Consider the following 22,954-nt stretch of genomic DNA (forward strand, 5'->3'; position numbering starts at 1 on the left):
GTCTCGAAAAGACTCCAATATGAGGCGATGTCGGGCCGTGGCGCGGGCGGGTTCCCGCTGCCTCCGCTGAGTCCTGGTGGCGGCGCCGTTGCCGCGGCTCTGGGAGCACCGCCTCCGCCAGCGGGACCCGGCATGCTGCCCGGACCGGCGCTGAGGGGGCCAGGGCCGGCTGGAGGCGTGGGGGGCCCCGGGGCCGCCGCCTTCCGCCCCATGGGCCCCGCGGGCCCCGCCGCGCAGTACCAGCGGCCTGGTATGTCACCAGGGAGCCGGATGCCCATGGCTGGCTTGCAGGTGGGACCCCCCGCCGGCTCCCCGTTCGGCACAGCTGCTCCCCTTCGACCTGGCATGCCACCCACCATGATGGACCCATTCCGCAAACGCCTGCTTGTGCCCCAGGCCCAGCCCCCAATGCCCACCCAGCGCCGGGGGTTAAAGAGGAGGAAGATGGCAGATAAGGTTCTACCTCAGCGAATTCGGGAGCTTGTCCCAGAGTCTCAGGCGTACATGGATCTCTTGGCTTTTGAGCGGAAGCTGGACCAGACCATTGCCCGAAAGCGGATGGAGATCCAGGAGGCCATCAAAAAGCCTCTGACGCAAAAACGAAAGCTGCGGATCTATATTTCCAATACGTTCAGTCCCAGCAAGGCAGAAGGTGATACTGCGGGGACCGCAGGGCCCCCCGGGGGAACCCCCGCAGGGGACAAGGTGGCTTCCTGGGAACTCCGAGTGGAGGGAAAACTGCTGGATGATCCTAGCAAACAGAAGAGGAAGTTTTCTTCATTCTTCAAGAGCCTCGTCATTGAGCTGGACAAGGAACTGTACGGGCCTGACAACCACCTGGTGGAGTGGCACCGGATGCCCACCACCCAGGAGACTGATGGCTTCCAGGTGAAACGGCCCGGAGACCTCAACGTCAAGTGCACCCTCCTGCTCATGCTGGATCATCAGCCTCCCCAGTACAAGTTGGACCCCCGACTGGCAAGGCTGCTGGGGGTGCACACACAGACCAGGGCAGCCATCATGCAGGCCCTGTGGCTTTACATCAAACACAACCAACTGCAGGACGGGCACGAGCGCGAGTACATCAACTGCAACCGGTACTTCCGCCAGATCTTCAGTTGCGGCCGACTTCGTTTCTCCGAGATTCCCATGAAGCTGGCTGGGTTGCTGCAGCATCCAGACCCCATTGTCATCAACCACGTCATTAGTGTAGACCCTAATGACCAGAAGAAGACGGCATGTTATGACATCGATGTGGAGGTAGACGACCCACTCAAGGCCCAGATGAGCAATTTTTTGGCCTCTACCACCAATCAGCAGGAGATTGCCTCCCTTGATGTCAAGATCCATGAGACCATTGAGTCCATTAACCAGCTGAAGACCCAGAGGGATTTCATGCTCAGCTTTAGCACCGACCCTCAGGACTTCATCCAGGAATGGCTCCGTTCCCAGCGCCGAGACCTCAAGATCATCACTGATGTGATTGGGAATCCCGAGGAGGAGAGACGAGCTGCTTTCTACCACCAGCCCTGGGCCCAGGAGGCAGTGGGGAGGCACATTTTTGCCAAGGTGCAGCAGCGAAGGCAAGAACTGGAACAGGTGCTGGGAATCCGCTTGACCTAACTGCTCAGGGACCCCCTCCTCTGCCTAGAAGGGGACCACCCTCTGGGGCCAGAGACACACAGGCTAAGGATGGGGTGAGGGGTGTCTCCTGTCACCCCCTGCTCCCCAGCTATAGTTTCATAAATGTAGTGATAGGATTCCTTGTTGCTTGGTCCCCCAAAGCCTTATACTTATTTTCTACTTCGGCTTTAACTGGGTTCACAAGAGATGCCTCCTCTGCTCCCTGCAGGCCCAAGTCGGTCCGCCGGAGGCTGTCCTTTGACATTGTCACGGAGACCTTTCAGAACCGGGCCCGCTGGCTTGGCTTGTTTACAGACCCCCTTGGGGCCAGTGTCCGAGCTGGCTCTGGGGCGCTGGGTCAGGAAGAGGAGCACAGCTCACGCTCTTCCTAGCCTTTCTAAACCAAAGTTCTTGGCCATTCCTACCAGCCCAGCCTTGCTGCTGGTTTTTCCTTTTCTTTGGGTATTTGCACTATGTGGGAAGCAGGTTTTTCTATGCGGGAACCACTTTTTTTGTACAGGGGTAAGTTGGGGTTTTCAGGGAGCCCTGTTTGGTGCCTCCTTCCGTTTTTTTCTTTCCTCAATCTATGCAAGCGGCTCTGGCCGCCATCTCCTCGGACGCCAGGGGGCTGCACCCCAGCTCTTGAGCCCAGGGTGGGAGAGCCTCCTCGGAGGGGACTCCAGTTCTCTAGCAGGGCCTGAGGTACGGGTGTGCGTGCTTGGTGGAGGGCGGGGGGATGGGAGGGGGAGCGGTGGGGAGGACTGTTATTGCCCTTTAGAGCTTGGAGGAGGGTGGACCCCAGGGCTTGGCAAGGGCCACTTCTGGCAGGTTTGGGAATTTCCAAATAAATCCTTGTTTATTGGTGAAAAAAAAAAAAAAAGACTCCAATATGACTAATGATGGCTCAGAGAGTTACCAAGAGAAAATGAAAAAACGGATTTCAGTTTCTCTGGACTGTATTTGAAAGACAAGGGTAAAGAAACCAGATCTAGCTCTGGAAACCAAAGGCCGATAGAAGGCAAACCAAGCTGAGAGATTAGTCTAGAATTGCTGGCAAATCCATTTTTGTTAGGCCAAGTTTATGTCACGGTAGAGTGACTTATATATACTTCATGGTGTATTGGCCCTCTGTATAACCATAATGGCCACTTACTGAGCATTTACTGTTAAGTCTCTCTCTTATATTAATTATTTCATTTAATCTTGACAACTCCACAAGTCATATATTGATTTCTCAGTTCTATAGATGGAGACATTGAGGCTCAAAGAAGTGAAATATCTTGCCCAAGGCCACCATACATGGCAGGGCTGGGATCCCAGCCTAGGTCTGTGTCATTCCAGTCAGTGACCTCTAAGAATAGTGGAGCTGAAGAAACACTGAGCTGCTATCAGAGATCTTTGTTACAGTCCCCACTCTACAGTTAACCAGTGGTGTGTCCTGGCACAAATGGCTGACCCCCGGGGGCTCTAGTTTTCACAACTGTAAACTATGGGGCTCAGTAGGAGGTGGGCGCGAATGTCTGATTACAGGTCCTCACTTGCACATTATTCCAGCAGTTCTCTGCTTTCTCTGGATTTTAGGATGCGTAGTTGGTGATAACTATAATTTATGGGATGCTTAATCCGTGATCTTGTTGGCCTCCAAATTACAACACTGTTTTTATATGTAAAAAAATACAGCCTGCCTGGCTAGTGTCAGCTTTGCCACAAGCCCACGTTATGCCACAGCTCCCGAGGCACACTGAGGCAAAGGGGAGGGAATGCTTGTCAGACAGCGACAGAGATAAAAGCAGTAACATTTGCTTGTGTTGTTCTGTCTTCTCATTATTTACAGTCCTGTGATCTTCAGTAAAGGGGAAATATTGGAAGCTAACAACACATAAACTAAAAGAATGATGTTGACTGTTTATAGTGAGAAAGATCTTGGAAGATGTGAGTAAATCCCGGCACGGGAGTTAGAACTACACATCTGGCCCTGAGCGGCTTCGTGAACCTCACCTCCAAGCCACACATAATCAGGCAAAAGAGAGGGTCAACATGCATGATACTTCAGGCTTCAGCCAGCCTTGGGCCACTGAAATAAAGAACATGGTCACTGGGGCAGATCAATAGGAGAAAGGCTAAAGGGATGGGTCAAAGTCCAGTCTCCAACTGCCAGGTAGAACTAACTGTTGGTGGGCATTGAACACAGAAGGCCTGGATTTCAAAACTAGGGTTGCGCATTTTTGAAGCAAAGAAATATATCTGCAACACTTTCTTCAAGGCTTGCTTGTTTCAGGCCAAAATACACATATGCCATAATACAGCATTTCCAAGAAATAGCTCAAAAAAGAATCTCTGAAAAGCTGGTCTGCTCCTGCTAGGGTGCCTCTGAAGATGGAAGCAGTAATGAGAATATTTGTGTAGTCCTTGTTTGCAAAGTGCTCTCACACTTTGATCCTTCTAAGATCCCAGATTCGCCAAGGTTCCAAAAAGCTTATGTAACTTGCCTGACCTGGCATTAGAACCCAGGTCTCCTGACTCTAGAGCTTTTCTCTACACCATATATTTCTGAATAAGATTTTTTCCACAAAGGAAATAAATTTTCTTATTTTAAAAAAATAAAATAAGGGAGGGGCACCTGGGTGCCTCAGTCATTAAGCATCTGCCGTCGGCTCGGGTCATGATCCCGGGGTCCTGGGATCGAGCCCCGCATCGGGCTCCCTGCTCCTCTCCCACTCCCCCTGCTTGTGTTCCTGTTCTCGCTAACTCTCTTTCTGTCAAATAAATAAATAAAATCTTTAAAAAAAAATAAAAGAAAATAAATAAAAGAAAATGAGGGAAAGAAAAATGACTCTGTACTTAGGGGGCAAGACTGCTTCTGGCTGTTTGTCATGGCTGTCTTGCTATTTTTCATAAACAAGATGCAGTAAGGTCAAAGGGAAGACCACATGGCACCCAATGAAGTGAATGCAATCTTTTTCAATGCTGGGGAGAAGCAATGGCAAATAAGAAAAAAGCAACATCAAAATAGCCTATGAGATATGCAAAAGAGAGCACTCCCATTTTTCTAAATTTAGATAGGTTTCCGATTCTGTCACTGCCAGCACCATGAGGGTCACTGTGTCAAACATGGCCAACAGCAAGGCCAAGAGGAGGTAGATCAGGGTTCTAATTTGTTCCATGAGAAGCTGAGTCAACCAGGACCAGAGTCCACCTAAGAAAATCTTAGCCAAATCTTGGATAACTTTCACATTAGATGACAACCTCTCAAACACACAGAATCAAATTCTCCCTGTGAATAGAGCATCCTATCTGCCACCACAGTGATTCTTAATTATGGGGCTGATACGGATTTGGGCTTGTTTTCTGAGAATATGTACTTCGAGTACATTACTGAGTTACTACTAATAAATAACCACAAGTGACCAACTATATTAGCATTTCATAATTTGCAAAGCTCTTGCACACACACACACACACACACACACACAGCTCTGGATATAGTGAGGGTGATCGATATTGCCATTCTACTGATGAAAAAACTGAGGCTCACTGTTTATATGACTTTCCTAAACTCACAAAATTACTAACTAAACCCCAAACTTCTGACTCCATATTTCATGCTACTTTCCAAGATACCAGCCCTACCACTGATTAAGAGTCCTGATTAATGCAGTAAATACTCTTTTCTCATATGTTTATCTTTTGCCATGGCTGATCAACTTCAGAGATCTCAGAGCGGCACCAGACATCTGGTCACATCAGCTCTGTCAGGCAGATCTGAGGAGAGAATCCGGTTGTCAGCCACCCACGCTTCAAAGTGACTTATAAACAGCAAAGCCATAGATGTCTCAGAATAAAAAAGGCTATGAGGAAGACTTACTCATAGGCTTAGAATGCCATGGATACGTGGGATAGGAGGCTGTAACGCTGGATGCCTGCTTGTGTGTGCCGAGGAGGAGGGATAAGACCAAGTGTGGAAGCCATGGCACCACAGCAGCTCAGGGAACCACTTTCAGCCGAGTCAACTTGAGGGGTTACAGAGAAGGGGCAGCAACTCTGCTGACTCAAAGGAACTGAGGAAAAAATGTTACAATTATTTCCTTTAACTATGATCTCTGGGTTTGTCCCAAGTGGTTCCTGACAGTCTTCTCATCCTAGAGAGTAAAATCTGTCCCCTTACCCTCACCCCATCAAGAAAAACCAAGTGACCTCACCACCTTAAGACAAATTCTTAATGAGAAGACTGAACAGGAAGTCTCTCTGGAAACTAGTGACTAGATACTCAAAATGTAAGATGAATTAGCTGCATTAGCTGCATTAGAAATTGTATTAGTTGTCACTTGCTAGGTAACACATTACTCCCAAATTTAGTGGCTTAAAACAACAACTATAATAACTCAAGTCCATGCTGATTGTTGGACCTGGGGAGCAGGGGAGGGAGGTGGAGGACAATAGGATTCGAAACTTTGGTGTTGGATCTGGAAAGTCTTGTGGTTTTTCCCCCCTTTTCCCGAGCGCTTAGTGAATTCTGATATGCAGCCTTGAAGCATTCACATGGATCCAAGTGTTCCTTATGTCTTGTTGCAAGGTGTATTCATTTCCTAGGGCTGCCTTAAATTATCACAGACTGGATGGCTTAAAACAACAGAAATATAGTTTCTCACAGTTCTGGAGTCTAAGTCTGAAAACAGAGTATCATCAGGGCCATGTCCCCTCTGAGGGCTCTAGAGAAGAATCTTGCCTTGCCTCACCCTAGCCTCTGGTGGTTGCCCGACAATCCTTAGAGTTCCCTGACTTGTAGCTACATCACTCCAATATCTGCCTCCATTTCACACACTTTTTTTGTCTCTGTGTCTTCACATGACCTTCTTATAAGGACACCAGCCATCAGATTTAGGGCCCACTCTAATCCACTATGACCTCATCTTAATGTAATTGTATCTGTAAAGACCCTATTTCCAAATAAGGCCACATTCTGAGGTTCTAGGAGAGCATGAATTTTGGGGGGACGCTATTCAACCTAGTATACCAGGAATATTTTCCAGAATTGTCTCTGTCCTCTCCAGTTGGGTATTCACTGATAAGGTAACTACTAAGATTACAATAATCGTATCTAGCAAAAATGAGTCATTCCTTTTGACCCTCCATAATTCTATTTGCATAACCAATTCTAAGAATCCTACGTACATAAAGAAACTTTAGGCATAGATGTAAAGCAAAGCAGCATTGCTTACGATAGCAAGTTTAAAACAACCTATGTTTCCAATAATAAAAGACTGGCTAAGTACAGAAAATACATCTGTATAATAAACTACTAAGTAGCCCCTAAAATTATATATGAGGCTTGTAGTAATATAGAAAATTTACATGTTTATTTAACAAGTGAAGAATACACCATATTTTAAATAATGACTGTTTTAAGAGGAGCAAAATAATTCTCAAAATGGTACATAAAGTTTAAAAATTGGAAAATGATTTATTAAAATATTAGCACTGTATTTACTTATTTTTTATTATGTTCAGTCAGCCAGTGTACATCATTAGTTTTTGATGTAGTGTTCAACGATTCATTAGTTGTGTATGACACCCAGCATTGTCTGTATTTAAATGAATGATTTCTTACCTTTTAGGTTGTTCCAATTCTATATTTCTGTATAACAAACAAGCCCATAACTTCCTGCCTAGAATGACAATAATCATTTATTGTTCTCCTTAATCTGCTATTGGGGCAGGGCTCCATGCGACAACAGCCGATGTGACTGAACTGAGACTGAAGGATCTGCTTCCCAAAATGGCTCAACAAGTGGGTGCTGGCTGTCAGCTGGGAGCTCAGCTGGGGTTGGCCAGGGGCCTCGGTCCTTCTCCAAGTGGGACTCTCCATGGGGCTGCTGAAGCTTCCTCACAGCATGGCAGCCCAGCTTGAAGAACAAGTGCTCTGAGAGAAAGGAAGTAGAAACTGCAAGTCTCTTAATGGCTGGGCCTCAGGGCTACTAGCCCAGCGCCCCTTCCGCCACGTTCTGTTTGTCAAGCCATTCCAGAGCCTGCTCACATTTCAGGGCAGGGTCTCTTCCTGGGGAGGAATGTCTCGAGGAACTTACGGCCATCTATAATCTGCCATTTTATGTCAACATTTTCCAGATACTCTTTACTTAAAGAGTATTATTACAAGTGGGGGCAGATGAAGTACCATTAAAATGCTTTTATTTAAAATTTTGAAGGCCCCTAATACAAACTGTTAATTCATAAAACTACTTAAAATAGCAATTTCTCTACTCTTAGCTCTTAAAGCCCCTTCTCCACCTATATACCCCTAGACACACACATACACACAAGATCTCCCGTCTGTAGACGCTTCTCCCCCAGTCAGTTCTTTGATGAGGGTGTTGAGTAAATTCGAGTCATGGTCATGGCAGCTTGTGGTATACTCCATTCCAGATAGATACTTTTCAAAAGGCATTTAACAGCCCTCCCCTACTTCCTGACCTCCTTACACACAAGAAGACAAATAAATGAATGAAGCATGTCACCTCTAAAGGACCAGTGACCCAGGTTAGATGTACACATCTAAGCAGGCATCTGGTTACCCTCCTTATCTCCTACAAAATCTGATTCATTGGTTATTAAACACTGAAGGGCTCACAGATGCCTGAAATAGTAATATCGATTCCTGAAAGCTTTTCTCAAATTGGCTCCAATCTCATAATATTCACTCTTAGATCACATAAAGAAGCACTTACCTTTGGATGCTGCCTTCAGGGAATCATAAAGCTCATCTCTTTAGCTGCTAATGGGACAGAAGGCTAATCATCTTTAAAGAACAAAAATTTAGGTCTGACTACAAAGCAACAAGATCAACTGCCTAAGACTAAACAAGAGCCAGTGTGTTAGCAGTTTGGGTTTAGTTTGTTCTGTTTGGTATCTTGTGCGTATGTGAATGTGTGTGACAGTTATATCTTGATTTTCAAAACTGGATGGTCCAATTTACCCAGTCCTCTTGGGAGATGAAAGAGCTGCTAGCAACACCCAATAACCCAGAATTTTAATTAATGCTGTGGATCCTCCCTATGGAAAGATGCTCATGATCATAAGCAAAGTGCACTGCATACTTTGGGGCATTCACAGACACCCTGCTTAGGTTAAGAACCCCCAAGCTAGAGATATCTCAGATCTTTGGTGATTCAGGATAGGAGGGGAGTGCCTGAGGATGTCATGATGGCTTAGGGCTTTTAGGCCATGCCAGCTACAACACAGGCAACTGTTTACAATCCTGTTTCCTCCTTGAGCCATCACAATAGTCAATAAACCCCAACAGAGAAAAGCCAAGCAGCCCAGATATAGCCCGAGCTTCTGTATTAATGATCTTCCTTCCCACTGGTGAGGCAGAAACACCTTTTCACACCTCATTCTCTTTCCATCCTTTCCTTACCCTTCCCTGTTTCTCTCTTTCCCTCTGCTAAATATTTAATTTTTAACCCTTTCTTGGGGCTAAGGGCTAGGAATACAAATGTGAATAAAATATGGCTCCTTTTACACATTAAACAAATTCATTGAACATTCACAGAACCCAGTGTGCTTTAGTTTTTACACCCTACATTCCAGTGGCAGAAACACACTCAAGCCCACAAGCCACACACACATACACTTACAATGAACATATAAGGCCATAGCATAGAGGTATGTAAGCAACCACAGGCGCAGAGGAGGGAGCAACTAACTGTCTGCCAGGGTGGGTCACGGAAGGCTGCTCAGGAAAGGTGACATTGATCCTCATATTCATTTTTTTTAAAGATTTTATTTATTTGAGAGAGAGAGAGTGAAAGAGAGAGAACATGAGCAGGGGGAATAGGAGAGGGGGAAGCAGACTCCCCGCTGAGCAGAGAGCCTGATGCTGGACTTGATCCCAAGAGTCTGGGATCACGACCTGAGCTGAAGGCAGACACTTAACTGACAGAGCCACCCAGGCGCCCCGGATCCTCATATTCAAAAACAAATAGGCAGACAAGGAAAGAAGTAGGGACAGTATGTGCAAAGGCACTGAGGTGCAAAGCACATGGTACTTCCCAGGTTCAGAGTGCTGGAACTGAGATGCATGTGCAAGATCAGCAGGAGTTAAAGCTGGAAAGATGGGGAGAGGCCAAATGTGGGCATCCTAAGCACCACACAAATGGGTTCAAACTACTGACACAGACACTCCGGAAGGCTCTACACAGAGGGATGAAATGATGGGTTTTAGTTTTAGAAAGCTAAGTCTGTTGGCAGAATAAAAGATGGATTTGATGAAGACCAAATGAAAAACAGGGAGATTAGTTGGGAGGGAGGCTCCTGGGAGGTCCTGGTGAGGGATAAAAGGGACTAAATTCTAGCAGGGGCAGCAGGGAAAGAGGTGAAGGTCAAATAGAAGATGGTCAGCAGATGGCATGGATGGAAACTGGCAAATGTTTACATGAGGTGGGGGGGGGTAAGGGAGGAGTCATTATTATGACTTCCAGGTCCCTTATTTGAGCAAATAGAAACGCAGTTGACCGAGATAAGGAACGTAACTTTGTACGGGGTAAAATAAGGAGGCCCGAAGGGCGTGGGGAGTGTGAGGGCCTGGGGAATACCAACTGGAGATTCTACCCTGGTGATGGGACTACAGGTCCAATGTGCACCCACTATTCGTCCAGTCCTGGTTCTGAGGTCCTTTTTCACCAAAATTGATACGGAAATCCTATGTCTTTTGCCAATCTTGTGTGGAAAAATAATTTTGTATCAAATTCTCAAGTGAGATAGATCATCTCAAGCCTGAAAAGGGCCACTTGTGTTGTGGGTAACAATGAGAAAATCACCTTCGTGCTAAATCTGTCTTTCTCTTCCCTTCTATCCTAGCAGGTTCCGCCAAGACCACTATGATCAAGTTTTTATTCCTCCCTCCAACCCTCCACAACAACTTTTGGCTGTGCAAGACGAATACTTCCATATGGTGCAATGTTTATGTTAAGACAGGAAAAAAGTAAGAGATGCTTTCAGTAAATTTTATCCAAGAAACCGTAAATTTACAAATCCTAAGCACTTGGAACAAAATATTGGTCTGTAATTGATTTTGAATGAAGTATACTTCAACAGGAATAGGAAACTTGGGGCAGTTTGTTAATTACTGATGCTTAGAAATCTTGGGTGTCTTCGTACAGCCCTTCCTAACTATAATCTGAGATAGATTGACTTCTTGAATCTCTTTTGTCTGTAAAATGGGTATAGCAATTTTACCTACTCATGGGGCTTTTGTGAAGATTAAATGAGCTATTGCAGGTAAAGAACTCAGAATAGAAGCCATCAGAAACTAGGCACATAGCAAAAGTTAGTTCTTATTAGCTTATAGGTAATGAGGGAAGGGGAACAGAATGAAGATGGGGGTGGAAGAGGAAAAGAACAGAGAGTAGATGACAAGAATGAAGGATTTTAGGATTTATTTATAGAGGAATGCCCACTGCCACCCACCCCAGAACTGCAGGGGCAGGAAGGCTGTGTACCTGTGATCTTGGTAAAAAAGATTTTTTTGGGAGGGGGTGGGTATGTGAGGACTGCAACTTTCCAACACATATTTTGGGTCATCATTCATTTTTAGAATTATTTAATTCACCAGGACAAATGAGAGCAGGAGGGAAAAAGGCAAGAGGATTAAAAATTCCTGAATTTTCTAGTGGGGACTATTTGACATGCAATATTATTACCCGAGGTCTGTGTGAAAGCAGTCCACAGAATTTTATTTCTATTGACTCATTACTACTTTGGGCAAACTGCCAACTTTTGTTTTAGTTTTCTAGTCACAAAAGCACAAGGGTCTTTTAGAATGATGTTTTAATGTCTTCTAATTATAGGTACAAAGCATTTCCATATTTTTCCAATTTAACAGTGATAAAAATCAGGCAAAGTAGATATCATTAGCTCTATTTTAAAATAGGAAATGGTGTATATTTATCACATGCCAGGTACTACACCAAACGCTATCCAAGGAGTATCTCATCTAATCCTGTAACAAACCTATGAGGGTGGTGCTATCATCATCTGAGGCTAGAAGACAGAAGTTTAGTAACTCCCAAGGTGACCGAGACAGTAAAGAGCAGAGCCAAGGTTTGAACCCACATGGGTCTGACTTCAAATCCTGCTTCCTAAATCCTAAACACTGTATTCTGCTCTTTAAGGATAATCAGATACATGTTCTTTCCTAGTACGGCAATGCTTTTAGCCTGAACTCAGACTAATTATTTATAATCATGTAAACAACTATTGTGAAATTATACAGAAATATGAAACTTTTGATGTCTATTTCCATATTACGCTCCTAGAATTGCTCAAGACACATGTCCATTTCAATGTACATTTCCCTCCCTCAACATTGTAAGACTCTGTACAAGACCAATAATTGTTGAATAAAGTTCCTAAACTACTTGGTAATAGGCTAAGAATCTGTTTCTTATTTATTTATAATACAGATTCATAGTTGTAGTTAAGAAAATATAAGCACAATTTTAGTGAAGGGTAGCTACCAATCTTTTGAAAGGTTCAATAATGCAAACTACAAAGCTGTTCATAAAAATGTATTTTTTATTTCATTAAAAAAAAAAAAAAACTGTCCAACATCACTCCCCCTCATGCAAACAGCTCTCATGTGAGAGTCTTCAAATTTTACGCTTTTTCCATTCTGGCTCATTCTTTGCTTCCTCATCATCAGATTCAACTTGGGCAAACATGGTTTTGGGTTGAGTCCTAAAAGAAAGTTAATGAAAAGAGGAAAAATTTAGTCAGCAAGTGTTTATTAGATATTAGACTTTGCTACTTTTATCAAGTGGAAGCACATCTGGGAATCAACTACATCTCAATTATTAAATATCAATCATTAAACTTCTGGCAAAGAAAAGGATAACAGAAATTTGATTTTGTTCATCAAAAGAGCCAAAGATTCTCTTACAGATTTCCTTCTGTGGCAGACTATGTATGCTGTCCTTTTCTTAAATAAAATGAAAATACATCAAATTCGGTAAAATCTTGTATATTCATAACCACCCTCTATTCAAACTCAGGATAACTGGGACTGTTTGGGAGTTCAAGTTATGGTCACCACACAAGAACACACATGATCTTTATTCACAGCTCTCTGCATTGTTCCTAGACAATAAAGTAGTCCAAATACATGTGATTATGATGCACAGGAACAGGAGAATTTGAGATAATCGCTTTCTTATTTAATGAGTCTAAAATAACAGATAACATATAGAGTAACTTGAGCGCTGCCAGCAAAAATAAAACAACAGAGCAAACAGATGGGACATTCTCTCCACCCCAAAACCCAGTTCAGTGCATGGAAATGTCAAGCATTTTAGGATATGTCACTGACTACCATTGTTGTAATATTGGCACACGGTGCCTCAAAAGCAATCTTTGCGTTAGGATGTTCTGGGCTTTGTAAACATACCTGGTTCAATGACTTTCCTTTTTACACCATTCACACAGAAAATAATTTCAAGAATATGTGAAATGGTTATAATTTATGCTCCTTTTGGTTATGCTACTGCTGATTCCCTTTTAAAAACAGCTCTATCACATTACGAGGAAATATTTCTTGAAAGCTTTCTTATTTTTTTGGTTTCAGGAGAATTCAGTGATTCATCACTTACATATAACACCCAGTGCTCATCACAAGTGCCCTCCTTAATGCCCATCCCCCATTTAGCCCATCCCCCTACCCCCCTCCATTAACCCTCAGCGATAGTTCTCTATCACTAAGAGTCTCTTATGGTTTGCCCTCTCCTTTTTTTCCCCTTTCTCATAGGTTCATCTGTTTTGTGTCTTAAATTCCACAGATGAGTGAAATCATATGGTATCTGTCTTTCTCTAACTGACTTAGGTCACTTAGCGTAATACTCTCTAGCTCCATCCACGTCATTGCAAATGGCAAGATTTCATTCTTTCTGATGGCTGAGTAATATTCCATTTTATATATATATATATATATATATATATATACACACCACATCTTTATCCATTCATCAGTCGATGGACATTTGGGCTCTTTCCATAGTTTGGCTATTATTGATAATGCTGTTATGAACATCAGGGTGCATGTGTCCCTTCGAATCTGTATTTTTGTATCCTTTGGGTAAATACCTAGTAGTGCAATTGCTGGATTGTAGGGTAGTTCTGTTTTTAACTTTTTTGAGGAACCTCCTCCATTACTGTTTTCCAGAGTGGCTGCACACATTACAAGGAAATATTAAAACCCCTATATCTAAAGATATATTTTAACTCACATCTTCATCTTGAATTCAATTCATTATATCAAGGTAATTCCAGAATGTTAAAATAATGACAACAACCATTCCTTTTCTTTGACAAGTGAAAACAGGGTTAAAACTTTATGTTACTTGTTGCTGTCTCTTTATTATCCTGGGAAGAAGTATAAACCACCCACATTCACCCTGATGGTGCTCTGATGCAAGCCATGTACTGGAATTCCTCATGCATAGGTTAGTCAAAACTCCTGTCTCTCTAGTGACCCACACACCTACCTGCAGCCCAAGGTGTCCCCATACACAATCCAGTCAGTTGAAATTCTTGTCACTTCAAGACACTGTTATGACATCTACAAACAGGTCACAGCTCTAACATTTCCAAACACAGCTGCAGATTTTCATAGGTCATGAGTTGCTGAGTTACTAGAAAGCAGCCCCGCCCCTCTTCCCCCGACCCCAGCTCTCTAACATGCAACAGTAGGGCAACTGGTGCTCATTACATATTTCATCTTCTGGCAAATACGTGGACCGCTGAGATACGGACAAACCAATATGGGAACAATTTGGTTTAAAAATCCTTTGAATTAGATGTTTAATTTCTAAAGAGAAAAAAATAACATGGTCTTGTTACCATATCTGGCAATGCATCATAAGACACCAGCTCAAACTGGGGATCACTACATCAAAAAAAAACAAAAACAAAAACAAAAACAAAAAACAAAACTAATGATGTATTATATGGTGACTAACATAACATAATAAAATTAAATTAAAAAAAAAAAGACACCAGTTCATCAATGTTAGTTGCAATGAGACGTAAGTACTAAGAAATTTTAATGTTACTTTTTTGGATATAAAAAAAGAAATTAAATGACAGATCACAGGAAGAACAGAACCTAGAGCTTAAAAAGGCTATTTCATTTAAGTAATTGCTCTCATATTCTACCTACTTCCCAAAAGTATTTTTTGCAAGTTGGTGGCTAACTGGAAGGGCTCAGAATGAATGGAACTATTTCACAGAGGGGAGAAAGGGAGTAATGATTGTGAGGAGGCATGGGGAATGTTTTGGGGGGGATGGAAATGTTCCATAATCTTGACTGAAGTGATTACATAGGTGTATACATTTGTCAAGACTTGAAATGGGTGCATTTTGCATTTTATTATACATAAATTATACCTCAATAAAATGGACTTATAAAGAAAATCAAAATGAGTAAGTAGAAGGGTAGACATAATAATACAACATTCAATTTCCTAGTAGCCAAGGCAAAGACAAAGGAAATGTATTAGTTTTCAAAGGAGATACCTTTTCCCCCAGCCCTAAACTCAGAAAAATTCACTGAGTAAACTTTTACATCAGGATCACTTAGACCGTCAGGCTGAATTACCAGATCACAACAGTTTCCTTTGTCCTCTCCAGGTATCTTAACTTAGGGGATATGATTGTTTGGAAGGTAGAATGGTCTCTTTGAGGAACTCCACAAAATTTAGTATTTTAAATTTCAGTTTTTGAACTAATAACAATGTTGCCAGCAAAATAGCCATATTTATATATATGCAACATGAAATCATGACATTTAGCTTTCAAACAGCCAGGCTCTCCTTCCCCCAAGGAGAAGCTAGTGTCCAAATTTTCCCAGCAGTGCTTGTTTACCACTTTGTCTTTCATTTTATTGGCCAGGGAGGAAATACCTGAGTGTAAGAAGTAGGCTCCTTTCAAAAAATGGTGCTGGCAAAATTGTACCAAAAGCAATAAATAAAACTGGACCCTTACCTTATACCATATGCAAAAATTAACTCAAAATGGATCAAAGACCTAAACCTAGAGCAAAAACTATAAAATACCATGGAAAAGCTTTATGACATTGGATATGGCAATGATTTCTTTGATAGGACACCAAAAGCATAAGCACAAAAGAAACCCAGGTAAATTGAACTACATCAAATTTAAAACCTGTGTATCAGTGGATACAATCAACAGACTGAAAAGGCAACCTATGAAAAGGGAGAAAATATTTGCTAATCATCTATTTTGTAAGGGATTAATACCTAGAATATATAAAGAAGTCCTACAACTCAACAATAACAACAAAAACAACAATAAAAAAACCCAAACAACCAGTTAAAAACAAGGCAAAGGGCTTCAATAGATATTTCTCCAAAGAAGACAGCAAAAGACTAACAAGCACATAAAAAGATGTTCAACATTGGTAAGCATTAAGGAAATGCAGATCAAAACCACAATGAGATAACACCTCACACCCACCAGGATGGCTACTATCAAACAAAAACAAACAAACAAAACCCAACAAAATAACAAGTATTGACAAGGATGTGGAGAAAGTGAACCCTTGAGCAGTGATGGTAGGAATGTAAAATGGTGCAGCCTCTATGGAAAACAACACAGTAGTTCCTCAAAAAGTTAAAAATAAAATTACCATGTGACCTAGCAATTCCACTTCAGGAAATATGCCCAAAAGAATCAAAAGTGGGGTCTTAAAAGAAATATTTGTACACCCATGTTCAATGCAACATTACTCAGAATAGTCAGAAGGTAGAAGCAACCTAAGTATCGTGGATAGAAGAACAGATAAAATGTGGTGATACGTACAACGAAGTTTTATTCTGCCTTAAAAAGGAAAGAAATTCTGGCCAATGCTACATAGATGAACCTTAAGGACATTATGCTAAGTGAAATAGGCCAGTCACAAGAAGACATATATTGTGTCATTCCACTTATATGCGGTACCAAGAGAGTCATACCCATGAGACAGAAAGCAGAATGGTGGTTGCCAGGGACTAGACAGAGGAGGAAAGGAAGAGCTCTTGTTTAGTGAGTATAGAGTTTTAGTTTGGCAAGATGAGAAGAGTTCTGAAGATTGGCTGCACAACAAAGTGAATGTACTTAACAGGACTGAAATGTACACTTAAAAATGGTTAAGAGGGTAAATTTTAGGTTATGTATATTTTACCAACATTAAAAAAAAATTTTTTTATTAAAAAAAGAAGAACCAGACTCTTGGACTTGGGAATAAGGAATAATGAACCTGCTACTAGAGTAAATAGGAGGCACCCTGGAGAAGGCCTTAGCCTCCAATCTGGGGCCCTGCCTAGAGCAGCGCTTCTCAAACCATCTGTGGTGCAAGGCCAGGCTTTGTTTTCTAATTTCCAATTCCTTGCAGACAAATACTATATTTCTAGAAAAATTAAAAGACTGCAAAGTGCAAAGCCAAATTTTAATTAGATTCCAAAAATGTATCAAATTGCTCTACAATTTCCTGCATGCTTACTCTCAGTTCCTACACTTCCCTCATGAGCACCAGTTGGTAGAGCGCACTGAGCAGCACCTGTGGGAACACCTTCCCTCCCAGCTGGGAAAAGAAGGCAGTAAAGCAGGGCTCTGAAACCAGGCTGTGGAGTAAAGTCTGTCTTCTTAACATCAACTTTGACACATGACGAGCTTCCTTTAACTGTAGGAAAGTACTTCTCACCTTGGAAGAAGCCTGCCCTGGATGATGCCACCAAAGACTGGGTGAAAGAATGGGGTTTGAGGCCGTACTCTCACAGGCCCACCCCTGAAAGAGCAGTCTTTAATCCCTGGGAGTGAGGCATGAGCAGGTAAAGGGAGATGTGGCCCACAGAGAGAAGTTTCCCGTGTTCCAATCCATCCTGCCCCCAATACCAATGTTCTCACAGCACCATCCAGAACCTTCATAAGAGCTATATGTGGTTTGCTGAATAAAGACCAGTTTCCTCCAAAAAGAGCATTTGACTTGCGCACACTGAACACCTCCGTCTAGTCTAGAGAATGCCAGCATTTTACAGAAGCAAAGTGAGAGAATTACAGCTTTAAATCTTGCAGCTATTCTTTCTTTTCAGCACCTGTTGTTTTTAAATTTATTTCCAGCAGTTATTCTTTTGAAACAATTTGGAAACTCATATATGAGAAAGACCCCTCCAAAAAAATTAAATTCAGATTATCTGGGGCATTTAAAATGGATTTCTGCAGTCACTACTTTTTAAGACAATGAGAAACAGAGATGATTAGGCAGAGTTAGGAATAGAACCAAAAGATTTCTTCCCTGGGGGATGGCCTAATTTGCCCTTGACATAGATAACTACTATAAAAATAAATCAACAATGCCAAGCAGGAGTAAAATGACACATGCAAAAAAAAAAGCTAATGGATTTGAAAACACTTAAAAGTTGGTCCAGAAGTCCCTGCTTTTAAAACCAATAGGAAACCAACAAATAAACAACAACAAAATACTCCAAGTCTCTACTAACATTGCCACCGGCCACAAAAGTGGATTCCTTTCTGGGCTGCTTGAAGAAACAGAATTTGCACACTGATTTTAACACAGACTTTGTTGGGTGCTTCCATAAGGAAGAGAAAAACAAACCAAACCAAATGGGCACTGAACACATGGAAATAACTGAACTTAGGAAATAACACATATAAATAAAAATGAGCAAGAGATATATTTCACCACCTTGAGAAAGTATTTCCTTTTCTGACCCACTCCCCTGTCTTCTATTTAATCAGTTCCTCCAGGATTCTATACCTGCTTTTTCAAGTGACAGGAAGTTGCCAACTCAAACTTCCAGCCTCATGGAAGATTTATGTCAGTTGCCCAAAACAAAAGCCTTTAAAGAGACTGACATGAAGGAAAACGAGGTAAGGGGAACATTCCATTCAGCCAAGGGTATAATCACTGCGGTTGCTCAACAGGTCAGTAGGGACACGGTAAACCTCACTGAGGACTAACAGAGTAACCCACCTTATTGAAATCAGCTTTATCCATACTATCTAATTTACTGGTTTATGGCCCACACTAACCCATTTTTCTAAGTGTTAACTGAAAACTTAAACTTACAGAAGGCTGGTTGTGAAACTTGTTTTCCAGTTTGATTAACTCACTTGGTGAATAGTAAACATTTTTCACTTGACTATATATGTCAACTTGTTTACTAGAATTACCAAGAAAAGAACAGATTACATATCAACATGGTTATTGTTATGAACCATTATAATCAGAGAAGAGCCAAAAGGTTTTTTGTTTCATTTTGTTTTAGCTTCAGTAAACTCTGCATTTGCTAATAGTTAATATTTCATGAAGCGAAGATAAAAGTTTAAGCAAACGTCTTTCTCAAATCTATCAATTCTGTTTAGATGATACTACATGCTGAATAATTTTCCCCTTGGGACATTTTTTAAACTGAATTCTCAGACGTATTTGTACAAAGCGAGTCTTTCCCAGCAACTGTGTGTTAATGGAAAAATGTCAGAAGTCCAACAAAAACTGAGTCCCACCTTCAGTGTTTCCATCCAGAGGAATTTTATGTAGAAAAGTCAGTAATGAATAAAGATTCCCCTGTAATATTGTATGAGGACATTTCTGGGGTGCACTGTTTGTGCGAAAGATTCAAACTGTCAGCAGGGCTGTCTTCTCTCTTCTGACTAAGCTCTAACCTAGGCCCTCTACACTCCCTTTTTAGTGCTCAGGCCACAGAAGAATCTCAGAATGTTTTCAGCTGCAGTGGAAAGTGCACAGGTCACAATCTTTTTAATTATGGATATTCTTCTGATATGATTCATTCAAAAAGCATAAAGCCAGTTCCAGGGTCACAGAATGAGTGAGGAGAAATCACTTGTAATATTCAATCATCAGTATGTGAGTATAAACCACAAGCTTTTTTGGCTCAGGGCCCATTGTTTATTATGAAGGAAAACCTCAAAGCCAAAGTCAATTATAGCCATGACTTGACAATCTGACACACTTGTTAACCCTGTTAGAATGAATGTGGTCCAGATGAACTGTGACCCAGTCGTCACAATTGCAGAATTATTAAGATTAAATAAAGGGCTTGACCAAAAGATTCCACTTGAAATGGGCCCTTCTTTCTGGTGAAGAACTAATCAAAGATAATTTTTTTTTTTAAATATTAGGGATGAATAGGAAGATGAGACACAACATGATGTTTCTAGATAATGTTCTGTTTTCTTCAAAAAATGAACACATAATATTTTGGAAAACAGATAAACATATCTCGGACTCATTAAAGAGGGCACACTAACTCATAATGCCGGGTGTGTGAGTTCAAAGCCTGGGTGAGGGTAGAAAAAGGGACAAACATGAAACCTGTGGAAATGGGAAACAAAAAGAGAAAGAGTAAAGAGCAGAAAAGGAAAACAAAAAGAACCCTCTAAAATCACACCATTACCTGCCTTATCACCAAACGGTTAAACAAGTTAGAAGGATAAAATCTTTGGAGAGTACACAGGCCTGCAGCCGCCCAGCCACACAACCGGGTGTTCCCGTGACCGTGGCCCCGCTCTCTCCACACATTCACTCACCGGAAACAGCCTCCGGCCATGTCAGCGAAGCGCATGGCGGAACGACACCCCGGAACTTCTGATTCTTAGTCTAGCATTCGGCTCTGCCATGCTGGCTCACACGGTAGTCTTTTCAGCTTCACTAGTACTTAAATTTTTTAAAAAACTGCCACCAGCTGCTCTGTGATGATAAGCAGTACACTATAGTCGTCAAGAGCAGAAGCTTGACTCCGAAGCCAGACTGCCTGCATTCAAATCCCAATTCTGCCGCCTGCTACCTGCGTGGCTTTGGTCAAGTTATAAGCCTCAACTTCCTCATCTGTAAAATGGGGACAATAATACTGCTTCCTTCACAGGGCTGTTGTGAAGATTAAATGAATAATATATATAAAGTTCTTAAACAAGGCTGACACAGTGTAAGTATAATAAAAGTGTCATTATTATTATTATTATTATACCCTTTGCTTTGGCTATCACGTATTCCTCACTTCATATAAAAAGTATGTTTTCAAAAAGTTTTATGTAGAATAATACATTTGGTAAAATAATTTCTATATTAAATACAACACAGCACCTTTCTATTTAAAAAAAAAAATACCGGGGGAAATTATTTGTTATATAAATAATCTGTTTCTTCAGCATAATCTATTCTGTACATTTTAATTTTCTAGGGGTAAATCATTTGTGGTTTATTTGTGGTTTATTTATTAGTGCACAAAATAATCACCTGGGAAACTTTTTTTTTTTTATTTGACAGAGAGAACACAAGCAGAGGAGAGAGAGGGAGAAGCAGGCTCCTTGCTGAGGAAGGAGCTGGATGTGGGACTCGATCCCAGGACCCTGGGATCATGACCCAGGCCAAAGGCAGCTGCTTACCCGACTGAGCCACCCAGGCGTCCCGCACCTGGGAAAGTTCTTAAGTTGCAGATTTCCAGCTCCAAGCTCACAGAATCTGAGTTGGTCTGAGGTGCAGTCTAGAAATCTGCATTTTTAACCCCCTACTTCCACCCTGGACTCCGACAGGAGGCAGTCCACAAAACCACTCTGAGAAACACTGGCCTCTACACAGGAACATGGTGGACAGGGACGATCAGTCACCTAACTATAACTCAGGGGAAAAGTTAACACGTTCCTCTGTGGATTTATGTCTCTTCTTGGCAAAAATAATATACAAACCTTTACTCACTCAAGCAATGACCTCTTTAAATACTGCCTACTAATTCAACATGACTTTAAATGGATCCTTTATAGATGGGAATGATATTTTAATACACACACATATATCCAAGCATCCTGTACCTGACAAGACACGCACACTGAAAACTAAATCGATGGAACCAGCAATAATGGCAGCTTATCTGGCAAGAAAAGTGACCATGGCTGACAGAGCTGTCAGGCTGGCAGGCTGCTGGCCAGGGGCCAGGCTCCCACACACGTCCATCTCTGTCTGATGTGTAAGCTAATAGCATTCTGGATCTATATCCTGCCCACTCTCCAGCCAGCTCCTCTTCCCTCCCTCCACAGCCACTTCTTTTAACAAGAAACTGTAATTGAATCTGACCATGTGTGCCTGAACAAGAGGCCTCTGTGATCCTGCTGTGTTTTAAAACTTCCATGGCTGTTACACTGCTAGTGCCAGGAATGAAACTCGAGTCCTCAATCGGCACAGGTGAAGTGTTTAAAGACTCTTCGTTAGCATCACTGGAGAACAAAGGTGAGTATATGTCATGTGCAAGCAGGGAGATTTATGTAATGTTTAATTGGGCTTTTCTGTGAGAAAGTGAGATACAGTAAATCTTCATTTCATCACTGACACAAGTCAATTGCAGTGAAGAAAAACAACCAGACACACATTCTCAATTACAGTGACCTTTACGAAAACATCCTTTTAAATATTAGCTTCCCTTCGAAGACTTTGCCACTTGGCAGTAAACAGTATACTCTAGCAGGTGAACGCAGGAGAAATAGCACTGCAATCCTGGCTAACAAATCACATGCCACAGCTAGTGCCATGAACTTAGTTAGTATGCAATAAATGGAAGGTGACAAAGTTGGGTGGAAGGAAGGAGATGGGAGGAAAAAGCAGCAGCAAGGCATATATTCACAGAGAGCGCAGTCCTCTGAAAAGCTCACTGGATGAGGGACAGAGAGAGCGGAAGTACAGTGCTAGCCGCACTCACTGTCGACCGCAAGCTTCAGTCTCCTCACATGCAGGGTAAAAGACATGACATTACCTGTTCTCCCCATTTGGCAGAGCTGATACTTAAGCTAGCACATTATTCAACTGTAAATATAACTAAATTACCTATAATGCAGGAAAATACCTTTTGTTAATGCGCACCAACAAAAAAAGAACTTCCACTTCAAGTAATCCTATTTAAAGAAAGCTGAAAATCTGGATGAATGAATCCCCAGGAAATATTAATTACTGAGCAGACTCAGAAGAGTTGGAAAATCCAAATTATTTACCATGAGGGGATGGAAAACAGAGAAATTAAGAAATCACTATTTACCCTGTCCTCCACAAAAGCACCAGGTTTTGACTGTTTCACGGGTGAATTCTATCAAATCTTTACAAAGTAGATAGATTAAATGGTATTCAAAACAGTTTGAGAGTATATATAGAAAAGCATATAAAATTTTTCTGAAGCCAGTCTGACACAGGACAAAGAATAAACCATAACTATGTGAGGGTCATACCAAAGATGTGAGGATAATTCAATATGAGGAAATCCAATAA

At 41.9% G+C, this 22,954-nt stretch overlaps 2 protein-coding genes across 11 annotated transcripts in view; one reads left to right on the forward strand and one right to left on the reverse strand.

The window, feature by feature from the left end:
• The first annotated feature begins 5 nt into the window (after positions 1 to 5).
• On the forward strand, positions 6 to 21,598 carry LOC113928921 (SWI/SNF-related matrix-associated actin-dependent regulator of chromatin subfamily D member 2). 9 transcript variants are annotated; one of them, XR_003522023.1, is made up of 4 exons: positions 7 to 1,599; positions 3,458 to 3,555; positions 7,341 to 7,411; positions 10,480 to 10,716. XR_003522023.1 is itself a non-coding variant. In XM_027605242.2 (2 exons), exons 1-2 carry the CDS (start codon positions 28 to 30, stop codon positions 7,365 to 7,367), a joined length of 1,599 nt encoding a protein of 532 aa, XP_027461043.1. In that variant the 5' UTR covers positions 6 to 27; the 3' UTR covers positions 7,368 to 7,385. The 9 variants fall into 9 exon arrangements, 2 of the variants coding, with proteins under 2 accessions (XP_027461043.1, XP_027461044.1); XR_003522017.2 differs by lacking the exons at positions 3,458 to 3,555; positions 7,341 to 7,411 and adding an exon at positions 20,972 to 21,598 and having other exon boundaries at positions 6 to 1,599; positions 10,477 to 10,600; XR_003522020.2 differs by lacking the exons at positions 3,458 to 3,555; positions 7,341 to 7,411 and adding an exon at positions 20,972 to 21,598 and having other exon boundaries at positions 6 to 1,599; positions 10,480 to 10,600.
• Positions 12,117 to 22,954, reverse strand: part of WDR70 (WD repeat domain 70) — a 290,555-nt gene continuing 279,717 nt past the window's right edge. For both annotated transcript variants that reach the window (XM_027605240.1, XM_027605241.1), the window contains one exon: positions 12,117 to 12,354. In XM_027605240.1, the coding sequence (XP_027461041.1) occupies positions 12,267 to 12,354 (88 nt within the window). In that variant the 3' untranslated portion in view covers positions 12,117 to 12,266. The remainder of the gene's footprint in view (positions 12,355 to 22,954) is intronic.

The sequence above is a fragment of the Zalophus californianus genome, chromosome 5, assembly GCF_009762305.2.
Source record: "Zalophus californianus isolate mZalCal1 chromosome 5, mZalCal1.pri.v2, whole genome shotgun sequence".
NCBI lineage: Eukaryota > Metazoa > Chordata > Mammalia > Carnivora > Otariidae > Zalophus > Zalophus californianus.

What these genes read in the sequence shown, in the direction of transcription:
- LOC113928921 (XM_027605242.2), top strand. Translation starts at nt 28, where the DNA reads ATGTCGGGCCGTGGCGCGGGCGGGTTCCCGCTGCCTCCGCTGAGTCCT. An exon ending in GAAGGCAAGAACTGGAACAG is followed by an intron (nt 1,600 to 7,340) that starts GTGCTGGGAATC and finishes CTATTGGGGCAG; the next exon opens with GGCTCCATGCGACAACAGCC.